Source organism: Anomaloglossus baeobatrachus, chromosome 7 (assembly GCF_048569485.1).
Source record: "Anomaloglossus baeobatrachus isolate aAnoBae1 chromosome 7, aAnoBae1.hap1, whole genome shotgun sequence".
Taxonomy (NCBI): Eukaryota; Metazoa; Chordata; class Amphibia; order Anura; family Aromobatidae; genus Anomaloglossus; species Anomaloglossus baeobatrachus.
Window position 1 is genome coordinate 278,803,860 of NC_134359.1, and position 22,538 is coordinate 278,826,397.

The 22,538-nt window shown below is 48.9% G+C and overlaps 1 protein-coding gene across 2 annotated transcripts in view; it reads right to left on the reverse strand.

Moving 5' to 3' along the window:
• TFAP4 (transcription factor AP-4) overlaps nucleotides 1-22,538 on the reverse strand; it is a 42,570-nt gene that overhangs the window by 8,195 nt on the left and 11,837 nt on the right. For both annotated transcript variants that reach the window (XM_075318230.1, XM_075318231.1), the window contains exons 2-3: nucleotides 13,666-13,831; nucleotides 12,941-13,039 (exon numbers count right to left, since the gene is read on the reverse strand). In XM_075318230.1, the coding sequence (XP_075174345.1) occupies nucleotides 12,941-13,039; nucleotides 13,666-13,831 (265 nt within the window). The remainder of the gene's footprint in view (nucleotides 1-12,940; nucleotides 13,040-13,665; nucleotides 13,832-22,538) is intronic.

The window sequence follows — 22,538 nt, forward strand, 5'->3', positions numbered from 1 at the left end:
GAAAAACAAAACCCTAAGAAAAAACAGGGCGGGTGCTGGGTCTCCCAATTGGAGCTAGAAGAAAAGGAATTTACGGTAAGTAAACAAAATTCCCTTCTTCTTTTTCGCTCCTAATTGGGAGACCCAGACAATTGGGACGTCCAAAAGCAGTCCCTGGGTGGGTAAAGGAATACCTCGTGATCGGGCTGTCAGGCAGCCCTTTCTTACAGGTGGGCCACCGCCGCCTGAAGGACTTGTCTACCTAGGCTGGCATCCGCCGAAGCGTAGGTATGCACCTGATAATGCTTGGTAAAAGTGTGCAGACTCGACCAGGTAGCCGCCTGGCACACCTGCTGAGCCGTAGCCTGATGCCGTAATGCCCAGGACGCACCCACGGCTCTGGTAGAATGGGCCTTCAGTCCAGATGGAATCGGAAGCCCAGCAGAACGGTAGGTGTGAAGAATTGGTTCCTTGATCCACCGCGCAAGGGTGGATTTGGAAGCTTGCGACCCTTTATGCTGACCAGCGACTAGGACAAAGAGCGCATCAGAACGGCGCAGAGGCGCCGTGCGGGAATGTAGGTCCTGAGTGCTCTCACCAGGTCCAACAGATGCAAACCCTTTTCAAATTGGTGAACTGGATGCGGACACAAAGATGGTAAAGTGATATCCTGATTGAGATGAAAGGAAGATACCACCTTGGGAAGAAACTCTGGAATTGGACGCAGTACTACCTTGTCTTGGTGAAACACCAGGAGGGGAGATTTGCAAGATAACGCCGCCAGCTCTGACACTCTCCGAAGAGACGTGACCGCCACCAGAAAAGCCACTTTCTGTGAAAGCCGAGAAAAGGAAATCTCCCTTATAGGCTCGAAAGGCGGCTTCTGGAGAGCAATTAGAACCTTGTTCAGATCCCAGGGTTCCAATGGCCGCTTGTAAGGGGGAACGATATGACAAACTCCTTGCAGGAACGTGCGTACCGTAGGAAGTCGCGCCAGGCGCTTCTGAAAGAATACGGATAGCGCGGAGACTTGACCTTTAAGGGAGCTAAGCGACAAACCTTTTTCCAACCCAGACTGCAGGAAGGAAAGAAAAATAGGCAATGCAAATGGCCAGGGAGAAACTCCCTGAGCAGAGCACCAAGATAAAAATATCCTCCACGTTCTGTGGTAGATCTTGGCGGAGGATGGTTTCCTAGCCTGTCTCATGGTGGCAACAACTTCATGAGATAAACCTGAGGTCCCTAGGATCCAGGACTCAATGGCCACACAGTCAGGTTCAGGGCCGCAGAATTCAGATGGAAAAACGGCCCTTGAGACAGCAAGTCTGGACGGTCTGGTAGCGCCCACGGTTGGCCTACCGTGAGATACCACAGATCCGGGTACCACGACCTCCTTGGCCAGTCTGGAGCGACGAGAATGGCGCGACGGCAGTCGGACCTGATTTTGCGGCGCACTCTGGGCAACAATGCCAGAGGTGGGAACACATAAGGTAGCCGGAACTGCGACCAATCCTGAACTAAGGCGTCTGCCGCCAGAGCTCGGTGATCGTGAGACCGTGCCATGAAAACCGGGACCTTGTTGTTGTGCCGTGACGCCATCAGGTCGACGTCCGGCATCCCCCAGCGGCGACAGATCTCCTGAAACACGTCCGGGTGAAGGGACCATTCCCCTGCGTCCATGCCCTGGCGACTGAGAAAGTCTGCTTCCCAGTTTTCCACGCCTGGGATGTGAACTGCGGATATGGTGGATGCTGTGTTTTCCACCCACGTCAGAATCCGCCGGACTTCCTGGAAGGCTTGCCGACTGCGTGTTCCCCCTTGGTGGTTGATGTACGCCACCGCTGTGGAATTGTCCGACTGAATCCGGATCTGCTTGCCTTCCAGCCACTGTTGGAAGGCTCGCAGAGCAAGATAGACTGCTCTGATTTCCAGAACATTGATCTGAAGGGTGGACTCTCTCTGAGTCCACGTACCCTGAGCCCTGTGGTGAAGAAACACTGCTCCCCACCCTGATAGGCTCGCATCTGTCGTGACCACCGCCCAGGATGGGGGTAGGAACGACTTTCCTTTTGACAATGAGGTGGGAAGAAGCCACCATTGGAGAGAGTCCTTGGCTGCCTGAGAGAGGGAGACATCCCTGTCGAGGGACGTCGACTTCCCGTCCCATTGGCGGAGAATGTCCCATTGTAGAGGGCGCAGATGAAACTGCGCGAAAGTGACTGCTACCATTGCTGCCACCATCTTCCCTAGGAAATGCATGAGGCGCCTCAAGGAGTGCGACTGGCCCTGAAGGAGAGATTGCACCCCTGTCTGCAGAGAACACTGCTTGTCCAGTGGAAGCTTCACTATCGCTGAGAGAGTATGAAACTCCATGCCAAGATATGTTAGTGATTGGGTCGGGGTTAGATTTGACTTTGAAAAGTTGCTAATCCACCCGAAACTCTGGAGAGTCTTCAGTGCCACGTTCAGACTGTGTTGGCATGCCTCTTGAGAGGGTGCCTTTATAAGTAGATCGTCCAAATACGGGATCACAGAGTGACCCTGCGAGTGCAGGACAGCTACTACTGCTGCCATGACCTTGGTGAAGACCCGAGGGGCTGTTGCCAGCCCGAAAGGTAACGCTACGAACTGCAGGTGTTCGCTTTGTATAACGAAGCGTAGAAAACGCTGATGCTCTGGCGCCATCGGCACGTGGAGATAAGCATCTTTGATGTCTATTGATGCTAGGAAATCTCCTTGAGACATGGAGGCTATGACGGAGCGTAGAGATTCCATCCGGAACCTCCTTGTTTTTACGTGTTTGTTGAGCAACTTTAGATCCAGGACGGGCCGAAACGACCCGTCCTTCTTTGGCACCACAAACAGATTGGAGTAAAAACCGTGACCTTGTTCCTGAAGAGGAACGGAAGTCACCACTCCTTCCGCCTTCAGAGCGGCCACCGCCTACAGCAGAGCATCGGCTCGGTCGGGCGGTGGGGAAGTTCTGAAGAAACGAGTTGGAGGACGAGAGCTGAACTCTATCCTGTACCCGTGAGACAGAATGTCCCTCACCCAACGGTCTTTGACCTGTGACAGCCAAATGTCGCCAAAGCGGGAGAGCCTCCCACCGACCGAGGATGCGGAAAGAGGAGACTGAGAGTCATGAGGAAGCCGTCTTGGTAACGGTTCTTCCTGCTGTCTTTTTTGGGCGTGACTGAGTCCGCCAAGAATCTGAGCCTCTCTGATCCTTTTGAGTCCTTTTGGACGAGGAGAATTGGGACCTGCCTGAGCCTCGAAAGGACCGAAAACCAGACTGACCCCTCCTTTGTTGGGGTTTGTTTTGTCTGTGTTGAGGTAAGGATGAGTCCTTACCCTTGGAGTGTTTGATGATTTCATCCAAACGCTCCCCAAACAATCGGTCACGAGAAAAAGGCAAACTGGTTAAGCACTTCTTGGAAGCAGAATCTGCCTTACATTCTCTCAACCACAGGGCTCTGCGTAAAACCACGGAGTTGGCTGACGCCACCGCCGTACGGCTCGTAGAGTCTAGGACAGCATTAATCGCGTAAGACGCGAATGCAGACATTTGAGAGGTCAATGGTGCCACCTGCGGAGCAGATGTACGTGTGACCGAGTCGACTTGTATAAGCCCAGCTGAAATAGCTTGGAGTGCCCATACGGCTGCGAAAGCTGGCGCCAACGACGCTCCAATAGCTTCATAGATGGATTTCAACCAGAGCTCCATCTGCCTGTCAGTGGCATCTTTAAGTGCCGCTCCATATTCTACTGCAACTAAGGATCTAGCTGCAAGCCTGGAGATTGGAGGGTCCACCTTGGGACACTGGGTCCAACCCTTGACCACGTCAGGGGGAAAAGGATAGCGTGTATCTTTAAGCCGTTTAGAAAACCGCTTCTCAGGATAAGCGTGGTGTTTCTGGATTGCGTCTCTAAAGTCAGCGTGGTCCAGAAAAGTGCTTAATTTACGCTTGGGATATCTGAAATGGAATTGCTCATGCTGTGAAGCTGACTCCTCCGCAGGAGGAGCTGGCGGAGAAATATCTAACATCTTATTGATGGACGCTATAAGATCATTCACTATGGCGTCACCATCCGGTGTATCCAGATTGAGAGCGGTCCCAGGATCAGAATCCTGATCAGTTACATCCGCCTCATCACCCATAGATTCGTCCCGCTGGGATCCTGACCAGTGAGACGAAGTTGAGGGCCCCTCATAGCGAGCCCGCTTAGGTTGTCTGGGACTGTCGTCCGAGTCAGAGTCGTCATCCTGGGGTGCATGTGACACCCCCGGAGCTTGGAAGTGTTCCAGCTGAGGGGGACCAGGGAGCAATGGTGCAACAGTGTCCATGGTCTGAGTTACTGGTCTAGACTGCAATGTTTCAAGAATCTTTGACATAGTCATAGACAATCTGTCAGCAAAAGCTGCAAACTCCGTTCCTGTCACCTGGACAGCATTCACAGGTGGTACACCCTGGGTCACGTCCAGCAGAGGCCCCGGCTGTGCAAGTGCCACAGGGCCCGAGCACTGCACACAATGGGGGTCAGTGGAACCTGCCGGTAGAGCAGCCCCACATGCGGTACAGGCAGCATATAATGTCTGTGCCTTGGCACCCTTGCGTTTTACGGACGACATGCTGTTGCCTCCTTGTAATCTAGGAGGGTATATAGCCGAGAATCACCAGCGACCGTACAGTGCAAAGTATTTGCAAACACAAAATACTAAGTACACAAAAGGCACAAGTGGGGGTGAGCCCTTGAGGGCTGCTTACCGCCCGCTGAACAGCGGGTATGAGGCCGTAGAATCCCGTGTCTGGGCCTCCCCGTCTCCCCTCTGCAGCTCAGCGTGCAGGCAGGAATGGCTGCCGGCGTTCTGTGAAGAGGGGCGGACCGTGGGCGTGCCACAAACAAAAGTGCGGGAAACTGCGTCCTACTGTGCCTGGTGTGAGGGCTGGAGTATGTAAAAACGACTCCAGCCCTCAGCGCTGATGCTCTGTACAGCGTCCCGCCCTCCTCCTGACTGGCAGGTGCGGAGGCGGGAACGAACGAACTAGGCCGCAAAAGCCGGGGACTGTAGTAATAAGCGCGGCCGTGATATATGCACGGCCAGCGCGGAAGTCCCCGGCGCACCACAAGTCCCAGCCGCGTCGCAGTCCCAGCGGCCGGCGCGACCGTTCGCCCTAAGTCTACCCACTCAGCCAAGCTGAAGTGAGGAAATGGCACAAGCGCAGCAGCGCTGATGTCCCCGGCGCACTAACACACCCAGCAATGCTGCGGTGTGCGCGCGGTATGCACGGGGACACAGAGTACCTTGACGGAGCAGGGCCCTGTCCCTGACGATACTCAGCTCCATATCCAGCGGCTTCTCCAGGGGCTGCGGATGGAGCACGGTCTCAGTGCCTGGAGACCGGTAAAATCCCACTTCACCCAGAGCCCTAATGGGGATGGGGAAGGAATCAGCATGTGGGCTCCAGCCTCCGTACCCGCAATGGGTACCTCAATCTTAACAAACACCGCCGACAGAAAGTGGGGTGAGAAGGGAGCATGCTGGGGGCCCTGTATGGGCACTCTTTTCTTCCATCCGACATAGTCAGCAGCTGCTGCTGACTAAACAGTGGAGCTATGCGTGCGTGTCTGACCTCCTTCGCACAAAGCAAAAAACTGAGGGACCCGTGCTCCCACGGGGGGGGGTGTATAGCCAGAAGGGGAGGGGCCTTACACTTTTAAGTGTAATACTTTGTGCGGCCTCCGGAGGCAGTAGCTATACACCCAATTGTCTGGGTCTCCCAATTAGGAGCGAAAAAGAAATCAGCACAAAAGTTAAAAAAAAAAAAAAAAAAAAAGGGTTATCCAGTAAAAATAAATAAAAATAATACTTTTATCATCATTATAATTTATTTTTTTACCGGATAACCACTTATAATTTTGTGCTGATTTTTGGTATTACCAAATATTAATTATTATTATTTGGTAATACCAAAAATCAGCACAAAATTAAAAAAGGGGTTTTCCAGTGTAGAAAAAAAAAAAAAAAAAAAATATTATTTTGTATTTTTACTGGATAACCTCTTTTTTAAATTTTGTGCTGATTTTTGGTATTACCTATTAATAATAATGATAATTATTATTGTTATTTATAATAAATTATTTAATATTTTTATAATTTATAATAATAAATTATTATATTATTATTATTAATATATTATTATTATTATTATTATTATTATTATTATTAATAATAATAATAATAATAGGTAATACCAAAAGTTTTAATTTTGTGCTGATTTTTGGTATAACCTATTAATAAAAAAATTATTATTATTAATAAGTAATACCACAAATCAGCACAAAATAAAAAAAAGGGGTTATCCAGTAAAAATAAAAAAAAAGAAGGGAATTTTGTTTACTTACCGTAAATTCCTTTTCTTCTAGCTCCAATTGGGAGACCCAGACAATTGGGTGTATAGCTATGCCTCCGGAGGCCACACAAAGTATTACACTAAAAGTGTAAAGCCCCTCCCCTTCAGCCTATACACCCCCCGTACTGCTACGGGCTCATCAGTTTTGGTGCAAAAGCCAGAAGGAGGAAAAAATTATAAACTGGTTTAAAGTAAATTCAATCCGAAGGAATATCGGAGAACTGAAACCATTTAACATGAACAACATGTGTATACAAAAAACAGGGGCGGGTGCTGGGTCTCCCAATTGGAGCTAGAAGAAAAGGAATTTACGGTAAGTAAACAAAATTCCCTTCTTCTTTGTCGCTCCTAATTGGGAGACCCAGACAATTGGGACGTCCAAAAGCAGTCCCTGGGTGGGTAAATAATACCTCATAATAGAGCCGTAACGGCTCCGTCCTACAGGTGGGCAACTGCCGCCTGAAGGACTCGCCTACCTAGGCTGGCATCTGCCGAAGCATAGGTATGCATCTGATAGTGTTTCGTGAAAGTGTGCAGGCTCGACCAGGTAGTTGCCTGACACATCTGCTGAGCCGTAGCCTGGTGTCGCAAGGCCCAGGACGCTCCCACGGCCCTGGTAGAATGGGCCTTCAGTCCTGAGGGAACCGGAAGCCCCGAGGAACGGTAAGCTTCGAGAATTGGTTCCTTGATCCACCGAGCCAGGGTTGATTTGGAAGCTTGTGTCCCTTTACGCTGGCCAGCGACAAGGACAAAGAGAGCATCGGAGCGGCGCAGGGTCGCCGTACGAGAAATGTAGAGTCTGAGTGCTCTCACCAGATCTAACAAGTGCAAATCCTTTTCACATTGGTGAACTGGATGAGGACAAAACGAGGGTAAGGAGATGTCCTGATTGAGATGAAAAGTGGGCAAGGCAAATGGCCAGGGAGAAAACGCCTGAGCAGAGCACCACGACAGGAATATTTTCCACGTCCTGTGGTAGATCTTGGCGGACGTTGGTTTCCTAGCCTGTCTCATAGTGGCAATGACCTCTTGAGATAATCCTGAAGACGCTAGGATCCAGGACTCAATGGCCACACAGTCAGGTTGAGGGCCGCAGAATTCAGATGGAAAAACGGCCCTTGAGACAGCAAATCTGGTCGGTCTGGCAGTGCCCACGGTTGGCCGACCGTGAGATGCCACAGATCCGGGTACCACGACCTCCTCGGCCAGTCTGGAGCGACGAGGATGGCGCGGCGGCAGTCGGCTCTTATCTTGCGTAACACTCTGGGCAACAGAGCCAGAGGAAGAAACACATAAGGAAGCTGAAACTGCGACCAATCCTGAACTAAGGCGTCTGCCGCCAGAGCTCTGTGATCTTGAGATCGAGCCATGAATGTTGGGACCTTGTTGTTGTGCTGTGACGCCATTAGGTCGACGTCCGGCATCCCCCAGCGGCAACAGATCTCCTGAAACACGTCCGGGTGAAGGGACCATTCCCCTGCGTCCATGCCCTGGCGACTGAGAAAGTCTGCTTCCCAGTTTTCTACGCCCGGGATGTGAACTGCTGATATGGTGGATGCTGTGGCTTCCACCCACAGCAGAATCCTCCGGACTTCCTGGAAGGCTTGCCGACTGCGTGTCCCACCTTGGTGGTTGATGTAAGCCACCGCTGTGGAGTTGTCCGACTGAATTCGGATCTGCTTGCCTTCCAGCCACTGCTGGAACGCTTTTAGGGCAAGATACACTGCCCTGATCTCCAGAACATTGATCTGAAGTGAGGACTCTTGCTGAGTCCACGTACCCTGAGCCCTGTGGTGGAGAAAAAACTGCTCCCCACCCTGACAGGCTCGCGTCCGTCGTGACCACCGCCCAGGATGGGGGTAGGAAGGATTTCCCTTTCGATAATGAGGTGGGAAGAAGCCACCACCGAAGGGAAGCTTTGGTTGCTTGAGAGAGGGAGACGTTCCTGTCTAGGGACGTCGGCCTCCTGTCCCACTTGCGTAGGATGTCCCATTGAAGAGGACGCAGGTGAAACTGCGCGAAAGGGACTGCTTCCATTGCTGCCACCATCTTCCCCAGGAAGTGCATGAGGTGCGTCAAGGGGTGTGACCGACCTTGAAGGAGAGATTGTACCCCTGTGTGTAGTGAACGCTGTTTGTCCAGCGGAAGTTCCCTATCGCTGGAAGAGTATGAAACTCCATGCCAAGATATGTCAGTGATTGGACCGGTGTCAGATTTGACTTTGGAAAATTGATGATCCACCCGAAACTCTGGAGAATCTCCAGAGTAACGTTGAGGCTGTGTTGGAATGCCTCTTGAGAGGGTGCCTTGACCAGCAGATCGTCTAAGTAGGGTATCACTGAGTGACCCTGAGAGTGGAGGACCGCAACTACTGTAGCCATGACCTTGGTGACAACCCTTGGGGCTGTCGCCAGGCCGAACGGCAGTGCCGCGAACTGAAGGTGTTCGTCTCCTATGGCGAAGCGCAAGAAGCGCTGATGCTCTGGAGCAATTGGTACGTGGAGATAAGCATCCTTGATATCGATCGATGCTAGGAAATCTCCTTGGGACATTGAGGCGATGACGGAGCGGAGGGATTCCATCCGGAACCGCCTGGTCCTTACGTGTTTGTTGAGCAGTTTTAGGTCCAAAACAGGACGGAAGGACCCGTCCTTCTTTGGAACCGCAAACAGGTTGGAGTAGAAACCGTGACCCTGCTGCTGAAGAGGAACCGGGACTACCACTCCTTCTGCCTTCAGAATGCCCACCGCCTGCAGAAGAGCCTCGGCTCGCTCGGGAGGCGGAGATGTTCTGAAGAATCGAGTCGGAGGACGAGAGCTGAACTCTATCCTGTAACCGTGAGACAAAATGTCTCTCACCCAACGGTCTTTTACTTGTGGCAGCCAGGTGTCGCAAAAGCGGGAGAGCCTGCCACCGACCGAGGATGCGGTGTGAGGAGGCCGTAAGTCATGAGGAAGCCGCCTTGGTAGCGGCACCTCCGGCGGTCTTTTTAGGGCGTGATTTAGACCGCCATGCGTCGGCGTTCCTCTGATCCTTCTGAGGCCTTTTGGATGAGGAGAATTGTGACCTGCCCGCACCCCGAAAGGACCGAAACCTCGACTGTCCCCTCCTCTGTTGGGGTGTTTTTGGTTTGGCTTGGGGTAAGGATGTTTCCTTTCCCTTGGATTGTTTGATGATTTCATCCAATCTCTCACCAAACAAACGGTCGCCAGAAAATGGCAATCCAGTTAAGCACTTTTTGGAAGCAGAATCTGCCTTCCATTCCCGTAGCCACAAGGCCCTGCGTATTACCACCGAATTGGCGGCTGCAACCGCCGTACGGGTCGCAGAGTCCAGGACAGCATTAATAGCGTAGGACGCAAATGCCGACGTTTGAGAGGTTATGGACGCCACCTGCGGCGCAGACGTACGTGAGTGCGTCAATTTGCGCCTGACCAGCTGAGATAGCTTGGAGTGCCCATACGGCTGCGAATGCTGGAGCAAAAGACGCGCCGATAGCTTCATAGATGGATTTCAACCAGAGCTCCATCTGTCTGTCAGTGGCATCCTTGAGTGAAGCTCCATCTTCCACTGCAACTATGGATCTAGCCGCCAGTCTGGAGATTGGAGGATCCACCTTGGGACACTGAGTCCAGCCCTTGACCACGTCAGGGGGAAAAGGGTAACGTGTATCCTTAAGGCGCTTGGAAAAACGCTTATCTGGATAAGCTCGGTGTTTCTGGACTGCCTCTCTGAAGTCAGAGTGGTCCAGAAACATACTCTTTGTACGCTTGGGAAACCTGAAACGGAATTTCTCCTGCTGAGAAGCTGACTCCTCCACTGGAGGAGCTGAGGGAGAAATATCCAACATTTCATTGATGGACGCAATAAGATCATTCACTATGGCGTCCCCATCAGGAGTATCAAGGTTGAGAGCGGCTTCAGGATCAGAATCCTGATCAGCTACCTCCGCTTCATCATATAGAGAGTCCTCTCGCTGAGACCCTGAACATTGTGATGATGTCGAGGGAATTTCATAGCGAGCTCGCTTAGTCGGTCTGGGGCTGCGGTCCGTGTCAGAGACCTCACCCTGGGATCCATGAGACACCCCGGGAAGACATTGCTGTTCCAACTGAGGGGAACCAGGGGACAATGATAACACAGTGCCCCTGGCTTGAGATGCCGGCCTGGACTGCAAGGCTTCTAATATCTTAGCCATAGTCTCAGAAAGTCTCAGTAAAAACTGCAAACTCCGTCCCTGTCACCTGGACAGTGTTAACAGGTGGTTCTCCCTGGGCCACCCCTAGCAGAGGCTCCGGCTGAGAAAGTGCCACAGGGGCCGAGCATTGCACACAATGAGGGTCAGTGGAACCTGCCGGCAGTATAGCCGTACATGCTGCACAGGCAGCATAGTAAGTCTGTGCCATGGCACCCTTGCTATTTGTGGACGACATGCTGTTGTCTCCTCTGAGCAATACAGGAGGGTATATAGACAAAAATCAACAGTGCACCATACAGTGTAAAGTATAGACTATAATCATATAAACTATAAATACACTTCTGCACTAGTGGGGCCAGCACCACAGGTGCTGCTTACCGCCTGCGCAAAGCGTTTGTGTGGGCACCAGAATTCCTGCCTGGGTCTCTTTGAGCTTGTCTCTCCTCTCCAGCGTTAGCAGAGCTGAGAGGAATGGCTGCCAGCGTCCTGGGGAGAGGAGGGAGCCGTGGGCGTGACCCAGAAAAGTGCGGGAACTGGTGCCCCACTGTGCAGAGTGAGGGGGGTGGAGTATGCAAAGCATGCTCCAGCCCTCAGTGCTGCCGACCTGTACAGCGTCCCGCCCTTCCCCTGACTGGCAGGGCTGGGGGCGGGAAAAGAATGAGACTAGGCCGCAGAAGCCGGGGACTATAGTTATAAGCGCGGCCGCCGTATAAGCGCGGTCGGCGCGGAAGTCCCCGGCGCACTAACAGTCCCAGCCGCACCGCAGGCATAACCATGGCAGCGGCGGTCAGTGCGGCAGTCCCCCTACACAAATACACTCAGCGACGCTGAGTGTATAGTGGCACACATGCAGCCAGCGCTGCTGTCCCCGGTGCACTAGCACACCCAGCAATGCTGGAGTGTTGCTGTGCGCAGTCCCCACGGGGACACAGAGTACCTCCAAGTAGCAGGGCCATGTCCCTGAACGATACTCGGCTCCTATCCAGCAGGGTCCTCAGGAGCTGTGGATGGAGCACGGTCTCCTGTGCCTGGAGACCGATGGGATCCCACTTCACCCAGAGCCCTAATTGAGGGATGGGGAAGGAAAGCAGCATGTGGGCTCCAGCCTCCGTACCCACAATGGATACCTCAACCTTAACAACACCGCCGACAAAAGTGGGGTGAGAAGGGAGCATGCTGGGGGCCCTGTTATGGGCCCTCTTTTCTTCCATCCGACATAGTCAGCAGCTGCTGCTGACTAAGCTGTGGAGCTATGCGTGGATGTCTGACCTCCTTCGCACAAAGCATAAAAAGTGATGAGCCCGTAGCAGTACGGGGGGTGTATAGGCTGAAGGGGAGGGGCTTTACACTTTTAGTGTAATACTTTGTGTGGCCTCCGGAGGCATAGCTATACACCCAATTGTCTGGGTCTCCCAATTAGGAGCGACAAAGAAATTTTTTTTTTATTTTTTGCTGATTTGTGGTATAGCTTATTATTAATAATAATTTTTATTAATAGGTTATACCAAAAATTAAAAAAAAAATAAAAAAGGGTTATCCAGTAAAAATATTTTTTTTTTATTTTTACACTGGATAACCTCTTTAAATTTTGTGCTGATTTTTGGTATTACATAATAATAATATTATTATTATTATTATGTAATACCAAAAATCAGCACAAAATTAAAAAGGGGTTATCCAGTAAAAAAAAAAAAAAAAATAAAATATAATAAGTATTCTTATTTTTACTGGATAACCCCTTTTTTAATTTTGTGCTGAATTGGGGTATTGCCTATTTATTATTATTATTATTATTATTATTATTATTAATAGGCAATACCCCAATTCAGCACAAAATTAAAAAAAGGGGTTATCCAGTAAAAATAAGAATACTTATATTTTATTTTATTTTTTTTTACTGGATAACCCCTTTTTAATTTTGTGCTGATTTTTGGTATTACCTATTAATAATAATGATTATAATTATTATTATAATAAGAAGTAAGAATACTTACTATATTTTATTTTTTTTACTGGATAACCCCTTTTTAATTTTGTGCTGATTTTTAGTATTACATAATAATAATAAATAATAATAATCCTAAAAAAAATTAATAGGTAATATCTTGCTGATAACTGGAAATTGCACAGATCGGCAGAACGGGGAAGTTTCATCCAGTTGGATGTCTGGCCGCTGCTCCATTCATTCTCTATAGGGCGGGAGGTAAAAGCAGTGCGCAGTCCTATAGGGAATGATCGGAGTGGCAGTCTAGCATGCGCATTACCATTCCAGTCTAATGGGGGTAAAAGTGTGGCTAGGCGATGACTTGCTGTCACCAGGTAATCCTTTTAAGAAGGAGTAGCCTCTTACTTGTATAAACCGCTTGAGTTGGGTATTCTGCTGCAGCAACCTGGTCTTCTCCTGTTCCAGGGAGAATATATAGTCTGCGGTCTGTTGCAGTATTGCAGCCTGTGCAGAGAAGGCAAGTAGGAGACAATATGAGTATTGGAAGCATAACAACATTGACTTCCATTATATGGAATAACCAAACAAATTAATAATCATGCAAAGGTAAGATGCAATAAGATATGAGTTTTTCAAAGTTGCCGTCCTTGTTCCCTGCCCACCATTTTTTCCAATTCTCAGCTAACTACAATTATCTCAATGCTATAGTTACAGTTGACACAAAAGTAGTGTCATTCTGTAAAAAAATCCCAATCTTCAAGATTAACCCTTCAGCTTTACTGCATGCAGTAAAACGAGTTTTTTTCCCCCAGACTGAGCGCACATGACATCTTGTGGCCAATGTGAATACTGCAGCTTTCATTTATTTTTTACATGGTTAGACAACATTTTAGGTCATCCAAATTAACTTACAGCCTCATAATAAGCCTATGCCTTCGGGTCAGGACACCCACATTTTGTCTGGGTATCGCAGCCTGTATACGGACCGAGAAATACTGCAGCATACATAATTGCAAGACATAACCAGCAATGCTATATAAATCCGATAACTAAGTTTTGTCACACGAGTGATGTATTGTGTTGTAGACTGGTGCAGCCGATATATTGGGACCCCCACCGATGTTACGCACCTTGCTTAGTTTCTCTCCATCTGTGTGAGGGATTAGAGTTTTCAGAGACTGGAAGCCAGCATTGATGCTCTGCATGCGGCGGCGTTCATTGCTATTGGCGATTTCCCGACGTATCCGCCTTTCCTGGTCCCGTTGTGTCTCTGGCGTCAAGGGGATGTTTGCTAGGCTGAAAAATCGAGCAATAGTAAAGAGAATTTAGGAACATTTCTTGATAGGTTACAGATGCACGTATATACATTCAAGGCCAAGAGTAGCAATCAAGGGGTTAAGGTGGGTGTAGATCATATTCGGCCTCCATAATGTGACCTATTAGGCACCTCTGTGTGTGGCCTGTTGCAGGAAGGGATGGAAGCCGGATCTGAGGACCCCCCTTTCATCCCCTCCTGTCTGCCCTGAGGGCTCTGTAATAATTTCCAGATGACAATATCAGAAGCGGAATGAAGGCAGCTGACCCCCTCGGGGTGGAATGAGGGAACTCCAGCTTCCTGCCCCCTCCAAAATCCATTCTCCCCTCCGATAGCTGGGATTAGTCACAGGACATGATTAACCGGAGGACAAAGCGCAGCAGCAAGACACCTCACAGCAATGGGATGTCAGCGATGCCGTCCATAAATCCCACTTCTAATATCGGACCCCACTGGCAATAAAACTATTTACACATCCTCCGTTACATCCAGCAGAACAAACCAGAAAGCTCTGAAAGCGCCACGGCCGACAACACGGTGGAAGCGGCCATTTTATGAGCCGAATCTGATACAGTGCACCTTGCGACAATTCCTCCTGGCTAAAAACATGGGGTCTGCGCTGGAAAATGGCCGTAACCGATCTGGGATGGGGGGGGGGGGGGATTCATAAAGTCTTACAAGGACGTTCTTATGGTCCTCTGGTTCTGATGTGATTACATATCACTATTGAGACAGGTCAATCACAACTTATCCAGCAAGTAGTGACAGTCATCACGGGGACCAGATGTTCACCTTTTGGGGACAATGTTATTTTATTTTATTCTTAAATGTAGTAAATGCATGGATTTGGGGCTAAAATTCGGTTTGATTAAAGTTTTCATATGCAGACAACCCCTTTAAGGCCAGAATCTCATCTAAACCCATGCAAATTATAAGCTTACAGGAGATACCCCATGGTCCAATGGACTTCTATGGGTGGCATATTACAACTCAGAGGTTGCACGGTGTCACAATAGTCAAGTGCATGTGGTTGTAAAGGGGTGGTCCAGGACTTAGGCCATCTCCCATTTTTATTATATTATTGACCTGACACCCTACATCCCCACGATCAGCTGTCTGCATCCGGGTGGATGTGCACAGTGTATGGAGCCAACACTGATCGTTCTTGAGTGCTGCAGCTCAGCTCCAATTGAAGTGAATGTGATCTGAGCTGCAGTACCCGAGAACGGCCACTTCGCTGTGTATGGTGCTGTGCTGATCCGACTCTGTATACTGTGTACTTTCAGCAGTGTCGGGTGTCAGACCCCCATCAATCTGATATTAAATAAGAATACATCTTTATCTTTATATAGTGTAACATTCTGCAGCGCTTTACATACATCAGCAACACTGTCCCCATTGGGGCTCAATCTAAAATTCCCTTTCTGTATGTCTTTGAAGTGTGGGAGGAAACCGGAGAACCCGGAGGAAACCCACGCAAACACGGGGAGAACATACAAACGCCTTGTAGATGTTGTCCTTGGTGGGATTCAAACCCAGGACCCCAGCGCTGCAAGGCTAACCACTGAGCCACCGTGCTAATAATCCATCAATATGCAAGTCCTTGACATTGCAAGTAACTATTCCATCCAATTATCGACTTTTTTTTGCGCATCCCATATGCTATCCTCATGGCTAATAAATTTACTGAGATTCTGACCCAATATCTATGCCCCAATTCACACCTTAACATATGAAAAGTAATATGAAAAGTAATATTTCCTTGTCCCTCTCTAAATGAGGACATCACTGTTGACATAGTGCGCACATCTGAACAACTCTTGCAAACAACTGGCTTATCAAACGCCATAAAAATCCACATTAAAGAGACTCTCCGACTTCAGATAACATTCATTATCGGCCTGTGAACGCCTGTTTTCCTTATTGCATCGTGTCATCTGACTAGCAAATGGAAGAACCGCATTTATATCTTGAGGCAAAGAATAGAAAGAAGAAGGCTCCTCAGATACTTAGATCGAATCCTGAATAACTATGATATCACTGTACAAACCCCCCCCCCCCCACACACACACCCCACACACACCCCCCAGGAACAACAAATTCACAATTGGCCCAGTTGAGATTAATATAGAACATAGATCAAGGACATAGAAACTACAATTAAAATGCTATATACCTAGTGGAAAATGAAACTATTTATAGGAAAGGCTTAGTAACAATTAACATGGCCGCCCTCCTTACCGCCTACACGGCCGCCCTCCTTACCGCCTATACAGTCCCCCCCCATTACCGCCTACGCGGACGCCCCCCCATTACCGCCTACGCGGACGCCCCCCCCATTACCGCCTACGCGGACGCCCCCCCCCATTACCGCCTACGCGGACGCCCCCCCCATTACCGCCTACGCGGACGCCCCCCATTACCGCCTACGCGGACGCCCCCCCCATTACCGCCTACGCGGACGCCCCCCATTACCGCCTACGCGGACGCCCCCCATTACCGCCTACGCGGACGCCCCCATTACCGCCTACGCGGACGCCCCCATTACCGCCTACGCGGACGCCCCCATTACCGCCTACGCGGACGCCCCCATTACCGCCTACGCGGACGCCCCCATTACCGCCTACGCGGCCGCCCCCATTACCGCCTACACGGCCGCCCTCAGTTTCTAAAAGGATAAATCATATTGATCATTCCCAACTTATGCCATTAAGATCGATCTTAAACAATCGTTTAGGAGGACCTAATGCGGCCATATTTGACAGCACTATACATGTATGGGTGCTGCCAGCTTTCCCTGGTTGGGGGGCTTCAATACACATCACTTTGAAATTATGTGTGATGTTAATGAGGGGCATTGAGGATATAAAGTTGCTTCAATGGCTGCCACCCATCAACTGTCGTCATGCCAGGTGGTGTTGCCCAAAACAATGCTAGCTGGTCAAAGTTTTCTTTTTTGGGAGGAAGGGGGGGGGGGTTAAGCAGGTTGACTGGTACAAAATTGTCAAGTGACTGCAATGGTAGTAAACCCCAAGGTAACAGATTTATCAGACTAATCTGACTGAAAAACTGTGCTTGTTGTCCATAGCAACCAGCCCAGGCAGGCTTCATTTTCCAATATAATGTGAGATTAAAGAGGTTTTCCCAAAAGTGCAAGTTAACCCCAGACAATTTTTGGGTTTCCTGGGGCCACTCGGACCCCCAGCAATCCAAACAATGGGGCTCAACAGAGCCTCTTCTTGAGAGGAATGGAGATGTGCACACTCGGCCTCCGCTCCAGTCATTGTCCATAGCGGAGAACCGCTTTGTCCGGCAGCCCCGATCTCTTGGTGGCAGCGCGGTCAGACCCCTACGATTATCAAGTTATCCCCTATAGACTGGGGGAAAGCTTGTTATTTTGAGGAAAATCCCTTTAACCCTCCTAATTAGTTGCTATGGGAAACAGTGCCAGTTTTCGATAAATTGGGCAATTCTAGGACTCAATTTATAGAACATTTATTTTGCAACTTTGTTGGAAAAGATTTTTTACGCCTTTTCTTTTTCTCTTCGAAGCTTCTCCGATCCCTTTTCTCGTATAGAAGGCCTATGGATCTTCTCTGTGAAGCCTCCAGCAGTAGTCCTCCTCCTTCTTCACTTTTCATTTACTTTAGCATTGTAGTTCCATCTCCTTGGTATCCTGATGAAATCTATCTCCTTGCTCTTCACGAATAGCACCAAGGTTTTCAAGAAAGTGATCCAAATGGGAATGTAAAAAATGTAACTTCAAGTTCGGACAGCCCAAGGCTTTGAAACGTTTTAGGATGTTCTCCATTATGAACTTGAATTTCGGATGTTTGAGGTTACCTAGAAATTTCTTCACGACTTCTTTAAAAGAGTCCCAAGCACTTTTCTCAACAGCTTTCATTTTTGTTTTGAACACGTCATCCTTCATGAGTTTCCGAATATCTGAACTCTCAAAAAGGTCTTCCTTCAGTTTTGTTTAGGACAGTCCCTGAAACTTGGTACACAGGTACTTCGCCTCTTCTTCTTTCGGTAGATCTTCCACAAACTGCTTTATCAGTCCAAGCTTAAAAAGGTTGTCCACTATTTTAACATTGATGGCCCATCCTTAGGACAGGTCATCAATGTCTGATCAGCTGAGGTCCGACACTCCCCCACCCCCGCCAATCAGCTGTTCTCGGGTCCCAGGGGCAGCAGGAAATTCTCAGTTCCAGAGCTGACCCATCTTTTGATACCAGCGGCCCACTATTGCACTGCCTCCTATTGATCTGAATCGGAGGCGGATGTGTTGTACGCAGCTGCCACCGCTATCAGAAGACAGGGAAGCTCTGAGAATTTCTGGCTGCCTGCTACCAGGACCAAGGACAGCTGATCGGTGCAGGTGCGGAGTGCCGGAGCCCTGGGCGATGAGACATTGATGACCTATCCTTAGGATAGGCCATCAATGTTAGGCCGGAGTCACTCTTACGAGTGACTCATGCATCTTATCACCCAGCACGGTCTGCTGCTCTCTGGACAGGAGCATCTTAACTGCATAGAAATACATGCAGCTGACCCACTCCTGTCCGTAGGGTGGCAGGCCACGCTAGGTGATGTGATGCCACTTTGATATGGAGTGGTGGCAATGGCAAAAGAACTTTAGAGGGATCAACTAAACTTTCCACAACTATGTCCTCAAGTCCAGGTTGCAAAGGTGTGCTCGTTTGCCAATATTTTTTGGCTCCAGTGATGAGTACCATCTCGGCTTTCCCATTCACACAAATAACATGGGTTCTTGGTGTATCTTCCTGACTTCCCAAGGAGCAACGGGAGAACTTTTAAATCACCACATATTGACTATTCTTGATCCTTGTAAAGTTTCTTGAGAAGAAAGTCTAAATTCTCATAGCTTTCCTTCCAAGTGCACCGAAGCTTCCTTGTTACCATTGTGCAGTAGCAGATCTCATACTTTTTTGGATCAACCAATAAAGTCTCCACTCGCTCAAATTGTATATTATATATATATATATATATATATATATTATATATATATAGCCAGGAACATCCCTGCAATACACTAGAGCACCGCACTGATAAAAGTCAAGAATCCGCAGCTATCCATTGCTGCGGGATTCTGCGGTCAACCTGCGGACATTCATCAGCAGGAATAATTGACATGCAGTTACGTGTGGCTGCGGGACATCCACAGCATGTTCCGCAGCCGCACATACCGCAACATGGACACAGACACTCCCCATGTCCCATAGGATAACATGGGGAGTGTCTGTACTTGCTAAAACCTGCGGATTTATCTAGAAAATCCAATTAAAGCCACAGGTTTTCCGCGGCAAAATCTGCAGTTATATAGTTCCGTGGGCACATAGCTTAAGAGGGACTTTACACGCTGCGACATGGCGACAAGGTCACATCGTTAGTGACGTACATCTGGCGCCGGTAGCGACATCGCAGCGTGTAACACTAATGAGCAACGACCGCAAAATCGTTCCAAAATGGTGATCGTTGACACGTCGCTCATTTCCTTAATATCGTTGCTGCCACCAGTATGATGTCGTTCGTCGTTCCTGCGGCAGCACACATCGCTGTGTGTGACACCGTGGGAGCGAGGAACATCTCCTTACCTGCGTCCACCGGCAATGCGGAAGGAAGGAGCTGGGCGGGATGTTACGTCCTGCTCATCTCCGCCCCTTCGCATCTATTGGCCAGCCGATTAGTGACGCCGCTACATTTTTTTAAGTCAAATCTATTCACTGAAAAACACAGGCAAATACGCAGAAAGAATTGACATGCTGCAACTTCAAAAACGCAGTCAAGATGCAGCCAAAAAAAGATGCATATAGACAGCAAAATAGAAATCTCATACTTTGCCGGGAGAAAGAAATGAATGCAATTAGGTGCATCTTTGTGACCTCAAAAATGCACCAAAAACGCAGTAAGGCTATGTGCGCACGTAGCGTTCTGTCCTGCAGAAATTTCTGCAGTGATTTGAACAGCACACGTGCGCTTCAAATCGCTGCAAAGAGTCCGTAATGAAAATAAAAAAAAAAAGCCGATTCCATGCGCTCTGAGTGCAGCCCCTCCCATAGACAGAGCGGGGGCTGCATGCAGAGCGCACGAAAGTAGTGACATGTCACTTCTTAGAATGCGCGCTTCGGGCAGCAGCCAAAGCGCTGCGCTCTAAGACTCCACATGCGCACGTCTCCTGCACAATCTTCATAGATTATGCTGGGGACGCAGGACGCATGCAGTTACGCTGCGGTGCAGATCGCAGCGTAACTGCATGCAAATACGCAACGTGCGCACATAGCCTAAATCAGAAGGTGGTCACTTTTTGCATAGTCTTCGATTTAAAAAAAAACAAAAAAAAAAAACCTGTCACCACTTTTTTGGCCTATAAGCTGCGGCCACCACCACCGGGGCTCTTATATACAGCATTCTAACATGCTATGTATAAGAGCCCAGGCCGGGGGTATAATATAAAAACCACTTTATAATACTTACCTAACAGTCATGCGGTGGGTCTAATGGGTGTCTACGTTGTCCGGTGCCGCCACCGCCTCTTTTGTCCATCTTTGTGCTACTTCTTCTCTAGCCGCGGTGCATGACGGGTCCGGTGTCATCCACACTCGCTGGCATTCAGGTCCTGAGCAGGGCAGATCAAAGCATTCTAGTGCGCCTGCGCGGGACCGGCGAGTGTGTATGACGCAGCCGCGTCATGCACCCAGGCTTTACTGGGGTTTATGGGCATTACTGGGGTTTGTCTTGCTAATTTTGACAAAAAATGCCACAGTTTCCAAAGAAAAAAAACAAATGTGACCAGATGGTGGCTGAGAGTCAACAGTACATGTTTGATTTTGTTTTTGATGGGGCGATTGTATTTTTCCCATGCGATTCCTGACGTTTTATAGCAATAAATGAAAAACTTCTATAAAAAAAATAAAATAAATATTTTTAATGCGGATTTTGACGCTGTTTGGCTGTTTCCGAGTAAATGTTGGGTTTCTCCTGTGGAAATTCTACTTTGTGCAACAATTCAAGCAAAGTACCGTAGATATATAGGATTTCATTAAAAACTACTGCCCAAAAGACAACTGTGCATTTAATTTTTTTTTACCATGATAGCGGTCTATCTGCATTGTTTCTGAGTATATATATTGGGGACATGTTGCAAAGGATTGCAGTCTGAGGCCATGTGCACACAGCTCATTTTTAAGTGCAGTTTTGTAAAAAAACAAAACAAAAAAAAACGCATGCAAATCCTTATGGCAGCAAAGTCAATGAGAATCCTGACGTTTTGTGCACATTTTTCCCTTGCAGATTTGGTGCAGAAATAAATCTGCAGCAGGTCAACTCTTTCAGCATTTTTCCACCCCAGAATGCATGAAAAACACAAAAAAAAAATAATAATGAGGCAAAAACACAGCATTATTCCTGCCAAGAGATACAGAAATGGTGCAGAAATTTCTGCAACCAAATACTCAATATGCGCACAGTCTTAGGCTACATGCGCACGCTGCTTTTTTTGCTGCTTTTTTGGCTGCAGTTTTGTCAGCAGAACTTTCTGACATCTGACTTCCCAGCAAAGTCTATGAGAAGTCAGATTTGTCATGCGCACACTGCAGTTTATTTGTCAGCGTTTTTTTTGTCAAAAGTTTGTGACAAAAAAAATGCACCATGTTCATTCTTTCCTGCGTTTTTGTCAACATTTGTCACCCATTGAAATCAATGAGGGCATCAAAAACGCAGGAAAAAATGCATGTTATCAAAAGTGGTGCATTTTACCTGCCTTTTACCTGCGTTTTTGCTAGCAAAAACGCAGGTGATTTGTCAGGAAGTGAGGTCAGGCAAGTGGTCCCGTCCCGTCCTCCACGTGTGCTCCGAAGTACCGCTGTCCCCAGGGGAGATTATGTGGAGGACGGGACTATCAGCGGCGGCAGCGAGAGGGGGATGGACATTGGCAGCTGAAAACATTGATTTTTATCTCTCTCTGCTGCCGCCGCTGATAGTCCCGTCCTCCACGTGTTCCCCGACGTACCGCTGTCCCCAGCGTGTACGCACAGGGGAGATGATGGACCCCTCTCACTGCCGCCGCCGCTGAAAGTCCCGGGCTCCACGCTCCTGCCGGCTCCACGCTCCTGCCGGCTCCACGCTGTAGCGCGATCAGCTGAGCTGTCACTGAGGTTACTCGCGGTCACCGCTGGATTCAGCGGTGGCCGCGGGTAACCTCGGTGACAGCTCAGCTGATCGCGCGGCTGTCTTCATTTGCTGCATGGAGGTGACCGGAGCGGCTGTGTCTGCTGCTTCTCCGGTCACCTGCATGCAGCAGAGCTGGATGCGACGCTGGAGCATGCTGGATTACGCCGGACATGGAGGGATTGTCGGGGTTAATAAATTGGTAATGAGGGAATGTGTTTGTGTTTTTTATTTCTAATAAATGATTTTCTGTGTGTGTTTATTTACTGTAACTTACAGATTAATCATGGAGGGTGTCTCATAGACGCCTGACATGATTAATCTAGGACTTATTGGCAGCTATGGGCTGCCAATAACTCCTTATTACCCCGATTTGCCAACGCACCAGGGCAAATCGGGAAGAGCCGGGTACAGTCCCAGAACTGTCGCATCTAATGTATGCGGCAATTCTGGGCGGCTGCTGACTGATATTGTTAGGCTGGGGGGCTCCCCATAACG